Below are 18,905 nucleotides of genomic sequence, written 5' to 3'. Positions count from 1 at the left end.
CAGCGCTCACCAACTGCACACACCCATGTAAGCAGCCCGCATCCAGAGAGGGTCCCTCTCCTGGCCCCTCCTGGTCACCCCCATCCCTCCAAGGAAGACCACCAGCTGACTCCCCACCTCACAGATAGAGATATGAAGTGTCTAAAGAACCAAGTTTCTGATATTTATAAGTCAGGCCACCTGCATTTCTGCCATCCTTTGAGAAACCACGGCCTGTGACCCTGGATTCGCTCCCTGGCAGCTACCCCTTCAGGAGGACATGGTCTCAGCAGGTCCCACCCCTCACCTGTTTTGTTACCTGCCGGGCCCTCTGATGTAAGAGCTTGCAACCCTCGCCTTTTCCACCTCTTGATCCCAATTTGACTGTCTGTACTCTTGACCCCCCAAGCTCTTTGTAAACCAAGGTAGTATTAGATAAAGAAGTACGGAACATCAAAGAAGGCAAACATTTTTTCTCCTGATTTATCACATTTTCCCATTTTATAAAAATGCCCCATAATTCCCTCAATTAGCCAAGATTTCTGTAGTTGTCTGTTCAAAATATCTACAGACTCTTTATCTACAGGTAGTGAAACGGGAGTCAGGAGACCTGAGTTTACTCCCATGTTCTACCACTAATCAGCTTTCTGTGATGTGTATAACTTTTAAGGCCTCCTTTATTATTTTTGAAAAATTTGTAACGTAAGAACCTTAAATGATCTCTGAGGATCCTGTAAGTTTGGACATTTTATAATTCTGTGGACTTACAGCGAGGTCACCTTGGAGCTGATTCAGATGGTGGGGCAAACAAATCGCCTAGTCTCATCCTCCTTGCTGAGTGGACACAGCCCATGGCCAGGTGGGCTGGGTGGACAGGTGAGATTTCTGGAACCCAGCATCATTCCAAGGGCAGGCAGCATTGTCTGTAGAGTAGGGGAAAACAGCAGTAAGAAGATGGGCTCAAAACACACTGTTATATTTAAAGTGGATATACCTACTGTATAGCACAGGGAACTCTGCTTAATGTTACGTGGCAGCCTGGATGGGAGGGGAGTTTGGGGGAGATGTGTGGATATGGATATCTGTGGCTGAGTCCCTTTGCTGTCCACCTGAAACTGTCACAACATTGTTAATCGCCTATACACCAATACAAAATAAGAAGTTAAAAAAAAAATGACTCAAAGGCGGTCAGTTCTTATTTACCACCGTTTGCCAGCAATTCTCAACAATGTGGGTGATAAAATACTCCTCCCCCTAATATATTTTTGTCGGCTAAGTTCTAAACCATGGCTGCAGTTCCCTTTGAGTTTTAATAATGTATACAATGTATGCTTTAAAAGAGCACAGGGTTAGTATGTATTTCTTACTAAGCCTTGTATCCTACATGGATACCATCCTAACACACACAGACGCCACTGTATGAATTCATTTGGAAGAAAGTTCGTGATGGTTTGAAATTTTCTGAGTGCACTTGGAGTGCAGTCTGTGTCTCCGCTCCCTGGAGACGATATATTCCTGAGTTTTAAGAGTGGGTTCAAAATGAACAGTGACAGCACTGAGATGCCAAGGACCAGAAACAGACCCTGAGAGGCTGTGGGTCTGCCCTTTGGGGGAGCACCTTGGAGGCAGTGAGGCTGAGTGTGAGCTGCAGGGGAAGGCTGTTTTGTTGGGAAGTGTGAGTGTTCATTCACATGTGAAATATTTTGCTGAATTTGAACAAAACCTTTGAAGCTGAAATCTGTTTTTACTATTTGATTTAAATCTAAAGGATGAACCAAGAAAATAATGATTATTCCCCCAAAATAACTTTAAGAGGAGAAAGGTATTAAAAGTGATCTGTTTGGGGGGTTGAAGACTCTCGGTCTGTTGGCCACCAACGCCCACTTGTTCTCTCCTCACGTTTATACCAGTTACTGGCCAACATCCTCCCAAGAACAAGCGTCCAAAGGAGCCAGGAGAGAACAGGATCAAGCCTACCAACAAAAAAGTGAAGCCCAAAATTCCTAAGATAAAGGACAGGGACTCTGCTGATCCAACGCCAAAGACACCGTCTATAATGACGCAAATGATGGATAAAGGTCGCTTCCAGAAACCCGCTGCTACCCTGAGCCTGGTGGCAGGGCAAACTCTGGAGCTTCGATGTAAAGGAAATAAAATCGGATGGAGCTATCCTGCATACCTCGACACCTTTAAGGACACCCGCCTCAGGTAAGCTTTAAATTTGTTGTAGCAATAGTTAAAACAGACATCTATTTATTTATTTTTGGCTGCGTTGGTCTTCACTGCTGTGTGTGGATTTCTCTAGTTGCCTTGCGTAGGGTTACTCTCTAGCTGTGTTCAGGATTCCCATGGCAGTGGCTTCTCTTGTCGCAGAGCATGTGTTCTGGGGCACTTGGTCTTCGCTAGTTGTGTTGCTTGGAGTTAGTTGCCCCACAGCCTGTGGGATCCTCCCGGACCAGGGATTGAACCTGTGTCTCCTGCATTGGCAGGTGGATTCTTAATTACTGGACCACCAGGGAAGCTGGCCTTTTTATTTTTTCAACTTGTTTTGGGGTTAGGGATTTGGTTTCATACTCTTGTTTAATATCACATTGTGTCTGACATCTACCATTTCGTGTTAGTGGTTTATAAAAACAGAAGCTCAGTGAGCAAAAGCCACTGATTTTATTTCTTCACCCCATTAAAATTATTGCAAATTCTACCAACACTGGTTAAACAATGAACTGTTATAGGAAGCCATATGACAGATAGTTGAAACTGTGATGTATAGAGGTAGACATTTAAGAATTCATATTGGAAAAAATAATGGATTCAATGCTTCAAGTTATTGTTAAAGTAATTGTGATAAAAAACCGATTAAGGGGAGATTGCTATGAGGAATTTGACCAGAGATGAACTGCTTTTGAACATAAATTTTCACCAACAATGCAGGAGGGTTCCCTTTTCTCCACACCCACCCCAGTGTTTGTTATTTGTAGACTTTTTTTGCCACTTTATTTTTTTAACTGAAGGATAATTGCCTTACAGAATTTTGTGGTTTTCTATCATATATCAACATGTTATTTGTAGACATTTTAATGATTGCCATTCTGACCAGTGTGAGGTGGTACCTCATTGTGGTTTTGATTGGTATTTCTCTAATAATTAGTGATGTTGGGCATCATTTCATGTGCCTCCTGGCCATCTGTATGTCTTCTTGGAGAAATGTCTATTAAGATCTTCTGTCCAGTTTTCGATTGGGTTGTTTGCTTTTTGTTGTTGAGTTGTATGAGTTGTTTGCATATTTTGGAGATTAAGCCTTTGTCGGCTGTATAACTTGCAAATATTTTCTCCCATTCCTTAGGTTGTGTTTTCATTTTTTAATGGTTTTCTTTGCTATGGAAGAGTTTGCAAGTTTGATTAAATCTTTTATTTGTTTATTTTTGTTTTCATTTCTGTTGCTTTGGGGGACTGACCTGAGTAAACATTGGCGTGACTTATGCTCTCACCCAGAAGTGTTATGGTGTCATGTCTTATGTTTAAGTCTTTAAGGCATTTTGAGTTTACTTCTGTGCATGGTGTGATGGTGTGTTCTAACTTCATTGATGTACATGCAGCTATTCAACATTCCCAGTACCACCTGAAGAGACTGGATGTTTTTTCCCCCTCTAATTTTATATTCTTGCCTTCTTTGTCAAGATTAATTCAACTTGGTGTGTGGATTTATTTCTGGGCTCTCTGTTTTATTTCTTTTATGCATATGTCTGTTTTTGTATCAATATCATATGGTGGTTTTTATTTTAAAAAAATTTTAAATTTGGAATGTAATTACTGTACATTAATGTGTTAGTTCCTGCTGTAAAATGTGAATCAGCCATATCTATATGTATACCCCCTCCCTCTTGAGCCTCCCTCTTGTCTACCCCCCACCCCCACCCCCATCCCACCCTCTAGGTCATCACGCAGCCTGGGCTGAGCTCCCTGCTCTATACAGAAGCTTCTCGCTGGCTCTCTCTTTTACACACACTAGTGCATATGTTAGTGCTACTCTCTCAAGTCTTCCCACCCTCTCCTCCCCCTCCACTCGTGTCCATAACTCTGATCTCTGTGTCTGCACCTCTGTTACTTCCCTGAAAATGGCTTACCCAGTACCATTTTCTAGATTCCATAACTATGCATTAGTATATGATATTTGTTTTTTTCCTGCTGACTTCACTCTGTGTGACAGGCTCTAGATTTATCCATATCACTCCAACTGACTCCATTTCTTTCCTTTTTATAGCAGAATAATATTCTATTGTATGTATGTACCACATCTTCTTTATTCATTCATCTGTTGAGGGACATCCATGTTCTGGCTATTGTAAACAGTGCTGGAATGAACATTGGGGTACATGTGTCTTTTTGAGTTAGTGCACTGTTTTGATTGCTCTAACTTTGTAGTATTGTCTGAAGTCTGGGAGAGTTATGCCTCCTGCTTTTTTTTTTTAGGATTGCTTTGGCAATTCTGGGTCTTTTATGGTTCCATATAAATTTGGAGATTATTTGTTCTAGCTCTGTGAAAAACTTCATGGGTAATTTGGTAGGGATTGCATTAAATCTATAGATTGATTTGGGTAGTATTGCCATTTTAACAATATTCTTCCAAGTCAAGAGCGTGGGATATCTTTCCATCTCTTTGAATCCTCTTTAATTTCCTTTACTAGTGTTTTAGAGTTCTCCTTGTACAAGTCATTCACCTCTTTGGTCAGATTTATTCTTAGATATTTTATTTTATTTTTTGGTATGATTATTTGAAAATTATTTATTTGGGGCTGTGCTGGGTCTTCGTTGCTGCATGCGGGCTTTCTCTGGCTTTGGCGGGTGGGGGCTACTCTGGTTGCAATATGTGGGCTTCTCGGTGCGAGGCTTCTTTTGTTGCAGAGCACGGCCTCCAGGCACGCGGGTTTCGGGAGATGCAGCATGCAGACTCGGTAGTGGTGGGGCACAGTCTTCATTGCCCTGCAGCACGGGAAGTCTTCCCAGACGAGGGGGCACACCCGAATCTACTGCATTGGCAGGCAGCTTTTTAACCACTGGACATCAGGGAAGTCCTGATATGATTTTTAAAGGCTTTTTTTTTTTTTTACATTCCCTTTCTGATATTTCATTGTTAGTGTAAAGAAAGGCAATGGATTCTGAATGGTAATCTTGTATCCTGCTGCTCTGCTGAATTCATTTATTAGATCTAGCAGTTTTTTTGTGGAGTCCTTAGTGTTTTCTATACTTAGTATCATGTCATCTGAATATACTGACAATGTTACCTCTTTCCTTTCCAATTTGGATACCTTTTATTTCTTTTCTTTTTTTGGTCTGATTGCTGTGGCTGATTAATGTGAACTAACACATTAATGTAAAGTAATTACATTCCAATGACTTCCAATACTGTGTTGAATAGAACTGGTGAGAATGGTCATCCTTGTCTTGTTCCAGATTTTAGCCAGAAGGCTTTCAGCTTTTCACCACTGAGCATTATATTGGTTGTGAGTGTGTCATAAAAGGCTGTTACTATGTTGAGATATGTCCCTTCTGTACCCACTTTGGTAAGAATTTTTATCATGAATGGATGTTGAATTTTGTCAGGCTTTTTCTGCATCTATTGAGATGATCGTGTGTTTTTTTTTTTTTTTTACTTTTCTTTTGTTAACAAGGTATATTACATTGATTAATTTGCATGTATTGAACCATCCTTGTGAACTTGGGATGAATCCCACTTGGTCATTGATAGGACCCACGTGGGGGCTCATAGTTGAAATGGCTCGTTATGTTGAATAAAGTCACAGTGACCCTTGGAACTGACCAAACTGCCCAAACAACATTCTATTTTCCCCCTGGCACCTACCTTCTCAAGGCTATGTGACCACCAGATTGTAGACCTCCAGCCACGTGATTGCAGGATTCAGCTACAGGCTAAAAATTAACCACCCCTTCAGAGATTTTTCACTGGCGGGGTATAAGAAAGACCCCGTCAGAAAGGGAGGACACTGGTTCTTCTCAAGGGCCAGTCACCCTCTCGTTTTCCCTCTAAGAAATTTCCTTTTCTTGCCTGACCGCTCGGCTCATTCTCTTTGTCTCTGCACTTGCGTTATAGTCATGGTGTATGATATTTTTATATGTTGTGGAATTTGGTTTGCTGATATTTTGTTGAGAATTTTTGCAACAATATGCATCAAGGTATTGACCATAATTTTCTGTTTTGGTGGTATCTTTATCAGGGTGATAGTGGTGGCTTCATAGAATGTTTTGGGGGGTGTTCCCTCCTTTTCAGTCGTTTAGAAGAGTTTGAGAAGAATCAGTGTAAGTTCTTTTTTGTATCCCTGGTAGAATTCACCTGTGAAGCCATCTGTCCCTGGGCTTTTGTTTATAGGGAATTATAAAAAAAGAAAAAAATTACAGATGCTATTTTACTTCTAGTGATTGACCTGTTCAAATTATCTATTTCTTCTTGGTTTAATTTTGGTGGGCTGTATGTTTCTAGAAAGTTTTTTCATTTCTTCTAGGTTGTCAAATATGTCACAGTATGTTCTTATGGTTTTTTCTGTGCTCCATTTTCATTTTGCTTCTTTGGGTCTCTCTCTTTTCTTCCTGGTGAGTCTGATCACAGAGCTGTCAGTTGTGTTCACCCTCTCAAAGAACCAGCTCTTGGTTTAATTGATTTGTTTCTACTGTTTTTAAATCTGTTTTCTTCATTTCCTCCCTGATCTTTATTATTTCTTTCCTTCTGTTGACTCTAGGTTTTGCTTGTCTTTCTTTTTCTAGCCCTTTCCAGTGGTAGGTTAAGTTGTTGGAGATTTCTCCCGTGAAGACCTGTATCACTATGACCTTCCCTCTAAGAACTCCTTTTATTGCATCCGTAGATTTTGGGTGGTGTCTTCACTGTTGTTTGTCTCAGGGTATTTTTTTAATTTCCTTTTTGGTTTCCTCGTTGACCCACTGGTTTTGTAGTAGCATGTTGGTTAGTCTCCATGTGATCATTTTTTTCTAATTTCCTTTCCTGTGGTTGATTTCTAGTTCCATGCTGTTGTGGTCAGAGGAGATGCTTGGAATACCACCACTTTCTTAGGAGCCATACATTTGTCCTCTTGCCATCTCTGGTGTCACTACCCCAGTCCCAGGCACGTTACCCTTCATCACCACCAGTCTTGCAGTAACCACACCCAGGCTGGTCCTCCACCATCCTCCTCACTGCACCTAGAGTGAGGCTTAAAAAATGCACGTCTGATTGTGACAATCCCCTGCTTAACACTCAGTGGGCCTCCACTGGGGAGGAAGTTCAACATCCTCACAGGACTCTGAGACCCTCCCTGATCCCCCCACCACACCCCGGTCTCTAGATTAGTGTCTTTGTTTTCATTGGTCCAAGTTCCTGTGACGTGGTCAAATGTACCAATCTCTTGGAGGCTTAAAACTTGCTGCTTTCATGGGCTGGACCACTCATGGCCCCTCTTCACCTGGCTGATTTCCTCCGGGAAGTTCATGTCAGGCCTCCCTGGGTTTATATCCTCATGGCCCCTGATGCGCCCTTTTTTTTTCAATCCTCTTCACACTTTTATCTCCTTTTTTTAATCTGTGTTTTTCACTGAGACTTAGCTGCGTGCTTGGCATTTAGCTTTATCTATTGAATAACTGAATGACAATCCCTTTTTTTCACACACATACCTTGGAGAATAAATAATGTATGTGTATAAGAAATATCTCTCCATCTGTCTAACCTCTTGGACTAAGTCGTCTTTCACATTTTATTCTGAAGATACCCTTCTGGCTTCATGTGGTATGACCATGTAGAGTTTTTCCTGAAAGATTATTGGGTTAGACAAGGAGTGGAGGGTGAGAGAATGAGATAGTTATTCTCATTTTCATTTCCACAATTGACACGTGTGTGTGTGTTGCTTGGAAGAGATTTGGCAGGATTTACTGTGTGTATGTATGTGTTCAATCACTCAGTAGTGTCTGAGTCTTTGCGACCCCATGGACTGTAGCCTGCCAGGCTCCTCTGTCCATGGGATATCCCAGGTGAGAATACTGGAGTGGGTTGCCATTTCCTTCTTCAAGGGATTTTCCCAACCCAGGAATCAAACCCACATCTCTTGCATCTCCTGCATTGGCAGGTGGATTCTTTACCACCTGGGAAGCCAAGATTTACTACCATATATCTTTTAAATGACTTAATTTACCAAAGTCAAACTTACACACTTTTTTAAAAAACCAGAATTGACCTGATTTAAATTTTTCTGAACAGCTAGCCTTTGACTTAGACAAACTATCCTAAACCTCAGTGATTTAGCCCTTGAATATTTCATGTTTTCTAAGAGTATTTTCAAAGTTATATTAGCCAAAATGTGTTTGAAAACATTTTAAGGACTCAAAGTGAAGTAAATATGAATCTAAATCAAAGAGAACTATCTTGGAGCTGAAAAAACCAAGTTTGACTTCACATTAAATAGGATTTATTCAAAACACAGTTAGGGCTTTATGAGAAAGTAAAGACAGATGTGGGCCCCCAAGGACTTTATGGAAAAATGTGAAAAATGTGAAAAACATTGAGTCAGACCTCTGTATCAAACAACAACACAATCACGATTTATTTGACACCAGAGATTCATCTAATCAGCTCTTGACATCTTTCCCGGGACATGGTGCCTTTGGATAGAGAGGTATTCAACCTGTGTTTTCTTTCCCTGTGGAGTGAGCTCTTTCCGGCTTTGTGAAAGCCTGGTCATTTTAACCAATTTGGGTGGCTTTCTGGAACCAAGTTTGCAGGCTACCACATTTGCCCTCATTTAGTCTTCTGACCAGAAGCGGGAGCTTGTTATGAAAACAGATCGGGCTGAGGCACTGCTGAATTGGAATCCCACCTTTCCCACTAACCTGCAAAGTGATCTTTGATCAATAATTTCCCTAGAACTCAGTTTCCTCATCTGGAATGTGGAAATAATATCGTGTGTGTGTGTGTGCGCGCATGCACTCAGTAGTGTCCAACTCTTTGCGACCCTATGACCATAGCCCACCAGGCTTCTCTGTCCATGGGATTCTCTAGGCAAGAATACTGGAGTGGGTTGCCTTGCCCTCCTCCAGGGGATCTTCTCAACCTGGGGATTGAACCCACGTCTCTTGTGCCTCCTGCATTGGCAGGAGGATTCTTTACCACTAGCGCCACCTGAGAAGCCCTGGGGAACTAATACTATCCTTTGTAAATGCTGCCTGCATGCTAAGTCGCTTCAGTGGTGTCCAACTGTTTGTGATCCCATGGACTGTAGCCTACCAGGCTCCTTTGTCCATGGGGATTCTCCAGGCTAGAATATTGAAGTGGATTGCCATGCCCTCCTCCAGGAGATCTTCCCAACCCAGGGACTGAATCTGTGTCTCTTGTGTTTCCAGCATTGGCAGGTGGGTTCTTTACCACTAGCGCCACCTGCGAAATCCAAATGCTGCCTGGCCCAATGGTAAATGTTCAATGCTGCTGCTGCTAAGTCGCTTCAGTCGTGTCCAACTCTGTGCGACCCCATAGACGGCAGCCCACCAGGCCCCGCTGTCCCTGGGATTCTCCAGGCAAGAACTCTGGAGTGGGTTGCCATTTCCTCCTCCAATGCATGAAAGTGAAAAGTGAAAGTGAAGTCGCTCAATCGTGTCCGACTCTTAGCGACCCCATGGACTGCAGCCTACCAGGCTCCTCTGTCCATGGCAGGAGGAACATTTTCATTTCCTCCGACCATTTTCTATAATGTTCAATAAGTTGTACCTAATTGTTACTAGGCAACGCATATTTCTTACGTACAATAATCCAAGTGATCTTTTGGAACAGTTCATTCTGACCAGGAGTAGTACAAGTCAGGGAACTGTGCACCGCTGATGTGGCTTCTGATACGGAGGATCCAGGTAAGTTTCCACATGCCTTTCCCACTTTGATTTAATTGAGCAATTCTTTGAAATCTGAGCCTGTGTCCCTCTTCCCCCGTGAAATCCTAAGCCCGCTGAGGGTAAATCCTACATCTGATGGGTTCATCCTCAGATTCCCGGCACCTTGAAGAGTGCCTGACATACACCAGAAGTCAGGAGACAGTGTTTGGGTTCCCCGGGGGGTTAGTGGTCATGTCAGAAGTCAGTTTTCAATCACGCATTCACTGCACATTTTAAGATCATTACACTTAGTGCTAATGTTTGTCTCTACATTCCTGGAGAGGGAACGACAAAGTATGAACATTATTTTATGTCAAGGAGGCCGAGCCACTGGGATCCAGCCCCGTGACCCCAGGAGCCAGAGTCAGGTGACCCTCTCTATCTCCCTGCTCTTTATCCACCTGCCCCCTCTTTCTCCGCTTCTCTCTTCATCTTAGGTTCCAAAGCCTGTCATTTCTACTAAACGCTTGAGCGCATCCCCAGTAAGTTATTTTGCCCTCTGGTTTTCTTTCATCCCCACTTGGAAATTTCCAACCCCAGATGAACCTGTTCACCTCCCTCCCCTCGTCAACATGTGAACCCTGAGCACAGCTGGAGGAAACGGCACAGCTGGCCCCACGGGTGCTGTTAGTCTGCGGTCATGTCCCCACGCCCGACAAAGCTGCGTCTGCTTCTCTAGAGAGCTCACGATTTCTCTCTTCTTAAACCTCTGATCTTCCCCCATCTCTCTCACTCTCCGCTAGTGCAACTCTCACCCAAGGCCCTGAGAAATTGGAGCCCTAGACTCGCCTCCCTGTGCTCATCACTCTTTCCCCTTCCCTGCTTCTACGATTATAGTGGAGGGGAGATCTCTCCTCTTGACAAAGGGTGAAGCTCCCCCTGAGACCTGGATCTCACGCTTACAAACCTTCTCAGGAGCCTTAAGACAGTTACTGCCTCCTATTCTGAGTCTTCAATCCCCCCTCTACCCCGACCCAGCACTCCTAGAAGAGGTCTTTTCTGTAAGTTTCCATATGAAGAATCCCTACTTTGGCCCTCATGTACCTACTCTGACCAACCCCCTCTATCTTTTTCTTTCTTTTTTAATTTTTAATCGAAGGATAATTGCTTTGTAGTATTGTGTTGGTTTCTGCCAAACATCAACGTGAATCAGTCATAGGTACACATATCTCCACTTCCTCCCACCTCCCTCCCCATCCCACCCCTCTAGGTTGGTACAGAGCCTGGAGTTGAGTTCCCTGAGTCATACAGCAAATTCCCATTGGCTGTCTTTTTTACATATGGTATGTTTCCGTGTTACTCTCTGCATACATCCCACCCTCTCCCCCCACATTGTGTCCGTAAGTCTGTTCTCTATATTTGTTTTTCCATTTCTGCCCTGCAAATAATTTCTTCAGTATAATCTTTCTAAATTCCATATATATGCATTAGTATATGATATCTGTTTTTCTCTTTCTGACTTTACTCTGTATAATAGGCTCTGGGTTCATCCACTTCATTAGAACTCAAATGCATTCCTATTTATGGCTGAGTAATAGTCCATTACATATGTACCACAGCTTCTTTATCCACCCATCCTTTGATGGACATCCAGGTTGCTGCCATGTTCTAGCTATGTGAATAGTGCTGCAGTGAACATTGGGATGTATGTGTCTTTTTCAATTTTGATTTCCTCAGGGTATATGCCTCGGACTGGGATTGCTGGGTCAGATGGTGGTTTTATTCCTAGTTTTTAAAGGAATCTCTATACCATCTTCCATAGTGGCTATATCAATTTACATCTCCAGCAACAGTGCAAAAGGTTCCCTTTTCTCCACACCCTCTCCAGCATTTACTGTTTGTAGACTTTTTGATGATGGGCACTCTGATCTGTGTGAGGTGATATCTCATTGTAGTCTTGATTTGCATTTCTCTAATAATGAGCGATGTTGAGCATCTTTTCATGTGTTTATTAGCCATCTGTATGTCTTCTTTGGAGAAATGTCTGTTTAGGTCTTTTTCCAATTTTGTGATTGGGTTGTTTGTTTTTCTGGTATTGACTTGTATGAGCTGCTTGTATATTTTGGAAATTAATCCTTTGTCAGTTTTTTCATTTGCTTTTATTTTCTCTCATTCTGAGGGTTGTCTTTTCACCTTGCTTATAGTTTCCTTTGCTGTGCAAAAGCTTTTAAGTTTAATTATGCCCCATTTGTTTATTTTTGTTTTTATTTCCCTTACTCTAGGAGGTGGGTCATAGAGGATCTTGCTGTGATTTATGTCATCAGGTGTTCTTCCTATGTTTTCCTCTAAGGGTTTTACAGTGTCTGGTCTTACATTTGGGTTTTTAACCCATGTTGAGTTCATCTTTGTGTGAGGTGATAGGAAGTGCTCTGATTTCATTCTTTTACATGCAGCTGTCCAGTTTCCCCAGCACCACTTATTGAAGAGGCTCTCTTTGCCCCATTGTATATTCTTGCTTCCTTTGTCAAAAATAAAATACCCATAGGTGTGTGAGTTTATCTCTGGGCTTTCTATCTTGTTCTTTTTCTTTCTTTTATTAAAAATAAATTTTATTGAAGTATAATTGATTTACAGTGTTGTGTTAGTTTCTGCTGCACAGCAAAGTGAGTCATTATACTATTTCATATTTCTACTCTTTTTTAGATTCTTTTCCCATATAGTTCATTACAGAGCATTGAACTGAGGTCCCTGTGCTATATAGTAGGTTTTTATTAGTTATCTATTTTAAATATAGTAGTGTGTATATTTCAATCCCAGTCTCCCAATTTATCATTTCTTCCCTTCCCCCCACCACCTAGGTTACCACAAGATCATTTTCTACATTTGTGACTCTTTTTCTATTTTGTAAATCAGTTCATTTGTACCCCTTTTTTTAGATTCCATGTATAAGTTATAAAATATGATAGTTGTCTGTGTCTGACTTACTTCACTCAGTATGACATTCTCTAGGTCCATTCATTTGGAAAATTCAGCAGTGGCCACAGGACTGGAAAAGGTCAGTTTTCATTCCAATCCCAAATAAAGGCAATGCCAAAGAATGCTCAAACTACCACACAATTGCACTCATCTCACACACTAGTCTCCAAGCCAGGCGTGAACCATGTACTTCCAGATGTTCAAGCTGGTTTTAGAAAAGGCAGAGGAGCCAAAGATCAAATTGCCAACATCTGCTAGATCATGAAAAAACCAAGAGAGTTCCAGAAAAACATCTATTTCTGCTTTATTTACTATGCCAAAGCCTTTGACTGTGTGGACCACAATAAACTGTGGAAAATTCTAAAAGAGATGAGAATACCAGACCACCTGACCTGCCTCTTGAGAAACCTATATGCAGGTCAGGAAGCAAGTTAGAACCAGACATGGAACAACAGACTGGTTCCAAATAGGAAAAAGAGTACGTCAAGGCTGTATATTGTCACCCTGCTTATTTAACTTCTATGCAGAGTACATCATGAGAAACACTGGGCTGGAAGAAGCACAAGCTGGAATCAAGATTGCCGGGAGAAATATCAATCACCTCAGATATGCAGATGACACCACCCTTATGGCAGAAAGTGAAGAGGAACTAAAGACCCTCTTGATGAAAGTGAAAGAGGAAAGTGAAAAAGTTGGCCTAAAGCTCAACATTCAGAAAACTAAGATCATGGCATCTGGTCCCATCACTTCATGGGAAATAGATGGGGAAACAGTGGAAACAGTGTCAGACTTCATTTTGGGGGGCTCCAAAATCACTGCAGATGGTGACTGCAGCCATGAAATTAAAAGATGCTTATTCCTTGGAAGAAAAGTTGTGACCAACCTAGACAGCATATTCAAAAGCAGAGACATTACGTTGCCAACAAAGGTCCGTCTAGTCAAGGCTATGGTTTTTCCAGTGGTCATGTATGGATGTGAGAGTTGGACTGTGTAGAAAGCTGAGCACTGAAGAATTGATGCTTTTGAACTGTGGTGTTGGAGAAGACTCTTGAGAGTCCCTTGGACTGCAAGGAGATCCAACCAGTCCATTCTAAGGGAGATCAGTCCTGGGTGTTCATTGGAAGGAATGCTAAAGCTGAAAGTCCAATACTTTGGCCACTTCATGCGAAGAGTTGACTCATTGGAAAAGATCCTGATGCTGGGAGGAATTGGGGGCAGGAGGAGAAAGGGACGACAGAGGATGAGATGGCTGGATGGCATCACTGACTTGATGGACGTGAGTTTGAGTGAACTCCGGGAGTTGGTGATGGACAGGGAGGCCTGGCGTGCTGCGATTCATGGGGTCGCAAAGAGTCGGACACGACTGAGCGACTGAACTGAACTGAACTGAGGTCCATTCGTGTTGTTACAAATGGTAATTTTTTGTCCTTTCTGTTGCTAATATTCCATTGTGTGTATGTGTGTGTGTATGTATTTAAAAATTCTACATCTTTATCCATTTCTCTGTTGATGGGCACTTAAGTTGCTTTCATGTCTTGGATATTTTAAATAATGCTGCTATGAACATTGGAGTATATGTATCTTTTTGAATTATAGCTTTCTCTGAGCATATGCCCAGGAATGGGACTGTTGGATCATATGGTAGCTCTATTTTTAGTTTTTTAAGGAACCTCCATACTGTTCTCCATAGCAGCTGTACCGATTTACATTCCCACCAGCAGTGTAGGAGGGTTCCCTTTTCTCCACCCCCTCTCCAGCATTTGTTTGTAGATTTTTTTGATGATGGCCATTCTGACTGCTTTGAGGTGACACCTCATTGTAGTTTGGATTTGCATTTCTCTAATAATTGATGGTTTTGAGCATCTTTTCATGTGCTTTTTGATCATTGGTATGTCTTCTTTGGAGAAGTGTCTATTTAGGTCTTCCCCCATTTTTTGATTAGCTTGTTTGCCTTTTTTGTTCCTGAACTGCATCCTTTCTCTTGTTCAGTCTCCATGTGTCTGGCCCCCACCCCCAGTCAGCAGAAGAGAACATGCTCCTCTTGGCTTTCTCAGGATCATATTCTGCCCATCTGGTGTCACCTTGAGGATCCCTTTCTGCAGTTTCCTTCTCTGTCTCTGCATCCTCTACACACCCAGACACCTGATGTTGGTCCTGTGCCTCTTTTCACCACCTGCGGCCAGAAGCCCCCTCCCCCTGCCATTTATCACATATTAGATTAAATGTTTCTTATCAGCTCTGGGTCCCCAGCTGCCTGCTCACCTGCCTAGATTTTCCCTGAGCCTTTCTGAAACATAACCATCTAACACTGAGCTCACAAACTGCTCCACCCCGGGTCATCCTCCTGTGTCCCTTCAGTTCAGTGAATGGCACTAATTCCATCTGGCTGCCCTTGACCAGGGGCCTGGGAATGACCCTGGGCTCCTCCCTCATACTTCCACATCCAGTCAGCTCCCGTGCCCTAATGATGCTCCTGTTTCCTTATCTTTGGAATCTCCCCCACTTCCTCCCACCCCAGCAGCAGGGCCCCAAAGTCTCTAACTTAGAGGAGCCATCACACAGCTGACCTCCGGCCCCAGTCTTGACTCTGAGAAGGTCTTCTACAGAAGCATATCTGGCCACGTTGCCTTCCTGCTTTAACCCCTTCAGGAGGGCAGTTATGTTGCTCTAGGAATCGAGTTGAAGCTGCTAACACGCCCACAAGCCTGTGCCTACTCTGGACCCTGCAATCCATTCTGCGTCCCTCCCCTTTCACATCACTCTCTTGTTGCCCACACACCAAGCTCCATGGACTGTTTCTGATCCCCAGAGGTGCCCAAGGCCTTGGCCCATTTGGGTCCTCCTGCATGTACTTCACACACAGGAGTAGCTGTTCACCGTCCTCCAGATCCAGGTGGGCCGCTTGCCCAGGGAGCCCTCTTTGCTCTCAGCCCCCACTGTCACCGAGGGCTCAGTTGCACATCCTCCCCAGAGCCCTTTCCACCGGCGATGCTGTCACTGCTTCCCTGATTGTGTGCTCTGTGTCCCTCACTAGGCTGTTAGCTCGACAGAGATGGTGTCTGATCACTGATCACCCGCTGGTGCTTCCCCTGCACCCACTTCAGGGCCTGGTGCCTTGTAGTTCATCCAAGAGCATTTCAGTGGGAGAATGGTGCGGGGTCGCTGAGCCCAGGGTGGGTGTAAAGTCAGGCCCCCGTGGTCATGAGACCTGTGACTCTGGGAACAAGTCCACTGAACTTTAGAACCAGAAGGGACCTCAGTGATGATCACGCTTGAGCCTCTCTTTGTTACAGATAAGGAAACTGTCCATCTGAGATGATAACGGCTAGTCCAGGGACAAGGCGGTGGGTGGCAGCCTGAGTCTAAACCCTGGCCTCTCTGTTCTCAGCATACAGCTGCTGCTGCGCTCAAGTGCGCCGGGTGGGAGGCACCTGGACCGAAGGGCACTCTTGACTTAATGAGGTTGTAGCTTCAGAGAACATAGATTTGTTGTCTGCTTGTCTTTTCCTCCCTCTCTCCCCCACCTTCCTCTTAAAAAAAAAATCTGTTTGGACAAATAAAGTTAATAAAGTTAAGATTCAAAACAGAAGTGAAAAGGATATACTTTTACAGAGTGTTGCCGGGATAGCTTCAAATTGAGTGTAGTTGAAATTTCACACTGATTTAGGATAACTCTGGATATCAGAAAGTTAAAGCATTATCCTGGTATGTTTAGGAAGAGAACTCTGTCAGAGGACCATAAATGATGTCTTCTCCTAAAAGGTGGACTTTGACCATCCCAGTGGATGAAGCCAAGCATCTCTCCTAAGAAGCTTCCTTCAGATCGGCAAATGCAAGTCATCGGAATGGCCACTAGATGGAACCATTGAGCTCTGCTGCAACTGTCTTCCTTTCAGTAAAAGAGACATTTCTAATGAGGGATTTGTTGTTCAGATGCTCAGTCCTGACTCTTTGCCTTCCAACGGACTGCAAAGGCCTCCCTGTCCATCACTGACTCCCAGAGCTTGCTCAAACTCATGTCCATTGAGTCGAACCATCTCATCCTCTGTCGTCCCCTTCTCCTCCTGCCTTCAATCTTTCCCAGCATCAGGGTCTTTCCCAATGAGTCAGGTCTTTGCATCAGGTGGCCAAAGGATTGGAGTTTCAGCATCAGTCCTTCCAATGAATATTCAGGACTGATCTCCTTTAGGATGGACTGGTTAGATCTCCTTGCAGTCCAAGGGACTCTCAAGAGTCTTCTCCAGCACCACAGTTCAAAAGCATCAATTCTTCAGCGCTCAGCCTTCTGTAATGGTCCAACTCTCATATCCATACATGACTACTGGAGAAACCGTAGCTTTGACTCAATGGACCTTTGTCGGCAAAGTAGTGTTTCTGCTTTTTAATGTGCTGTCTAGGTTGGTCATAGCTTTTATTGTCATAGCTTTTATTGCAAGGAGCAAGTGTCTTTTAATTTTATGGCTGCAGTCACTGTCTGCAGTGATTTTGGAGCCTAAGAAAATAAAGTCTTTCACTGTTTCCATTGTTTCCCCATCTGTATGCCATGAAATGATGGGACGGGATGCCATGATCTAATGAGGGATTAGGTGAAATAATTGTACTCTTTGTGCCTTTACACAAGTTCTGTCATCCTTTCAGGCAATTCAGCGGTCACAGTTTCAAGTTCTATGTTAATCAGTAAAGAATTCAACTTTCCAACAAACAAAAAGGGGTGGGCATTTGTTAAGTATAAACTTACACCATATAAGTTCATTGACAATTCTGAGTCCTTCTGAGTTTGAGGAATGTGCTGAAGAGTCTGTATGTCCAGGTGCTAAAGCCGATTCAGACTTGAGTTTCTGACTCAGTCCATCCCAGCCGCTCAGATCTCCGCTCTTCTTTTGAGACCAGAAGCAGCAAAGATATTTTTTGACAATAGTTGCTACCATTTTGCTCTGTTTCCTGATTCCTCATCCCTATCCCTTTCCAGCTCTCCTGCTTTCCATCCATCTTCCCACCTCTCCCTTTCTTATTAATTCTGTTCCTCCCTTCCAACAAGGATTATTTTTTTGCATCTGTGGTGTTTAAGGTCCCATGCTAGGCAGACACTGGAGGTATGATGGTGAGCAAGATAGACAACCTCTATACCCACACAGCTTTTAGTCTTCTAAGAAGACAGACTGTTAAAAAAGCAATTTTACTTTTTTTGCAGTCTTTTTTAAATTGAAGTATAGTTGATTTACAATGTTGTATTTATTTCTGCTGTAAAGCAAAGTGATTCATATATATATATATATATATATATATATATATATACATATACATATACATATATACACACACACACACACACACATCCTATTCTTATATTTTCCATGATGGTTTATCACAGGATATTGAATATAGTCCTTTGTACTATTCAGTAGGACCTTGCTGTTTATCCGTTCTATACATAATAGTTTGCATCCGCTAATCTCAAACTGAAAAAGCAAGTTTAACATATAGCTGTGTGAATGCCTTGCCCGCAGAAGTACAGGATCCAGGAGGAGAAAACTGGGGCTCATATGTGAAGGCTGAGAGTTCACCGGGTAACGAAGGGGCTAGAAGAGGAATGTCAGAAAGTTCCAGAATAGGGGAGCAGCATGAGGCTCTTCCTCTAGCTGAGAAAGCGTGCGGCCCCAGGAGCGCTGAACGGGGGTGCACAGATGGGGGGACTCTGGCCAGGGGAGGAGAAAGGAGGTGAGCAAGGAGAGAGGACGCTGCCCGGTGAGCCAGTCAGACCAGGGAGGGCTTTGTCAGGCGTGCTGAGGATCTTGTGTGACGTCTAAGGGCAGTTGTGAGCCATTAACTTAAAGCCTTTGTAAAACAGACACACTTAGAAAGCACAGAAGGGTATACAGCATGGGGTGCGGGCTCTTCCTTCTTGTGGCCTCCTAGGAAAAGACAGCATCACTGCCCAGGCTCAGGCGGACCCATCCTCCCTGCAGGCACCCTGTACCTGTTTTCCACCAACTGGAGTCTAGAGACATACCCTTGGAACTCACATGTATTTGTTATATATATGGGCTTCCCTGGTGGCTCAGACAAAGAATCTGCCTGCGATGCAGGAGACCTGG

At 43.2% G+C, this 18,905-nt stretch overlaps 1 protein-coding gene across 1 annotated transcript in view; it reads left to right on the top strand.

Moving 5' to 3' along the window:
* Positions 1–18,905, top strand: part of PDGFRL (platelet derived growth factor receptor like) — a 74,679-nt gene that overhangs the window by 18,603 nt on the left and 37,171 nt on the right. Inside the window, exon 2 of the mRNA XM_027530225.1 lies at positions 1,890–2,187. Coding sequence (XP_027386026.1) covers positions 1,890–2,187 — 298 coding nt within the window. The remainder of the gene's footprint in view (positions 1–1,889; positions 2,188–18,905) is intronic.

This window comes from Bos indicus x Bos taurus, chromosome 27 (assembly GCF_003369695.1).
Source record: "Bos indicus x Bos taurus breed Angus x Brahman F1 hybrid chromosome 27, Bos_hybrid_MaternalHap_v2.0, whole genome shotgun sequence".
NCBI lineage: Eukaryota > Metazoa > Chordata > Mammalia > Artiodactyla > Bovidae > Bos > Bos indicus x Bos taurus.
The sequence above is the reverse complement of the archived record's forward strand: the minus strand, read 5'-3'. Positions and strand labels throughout refer to the sequence as shown.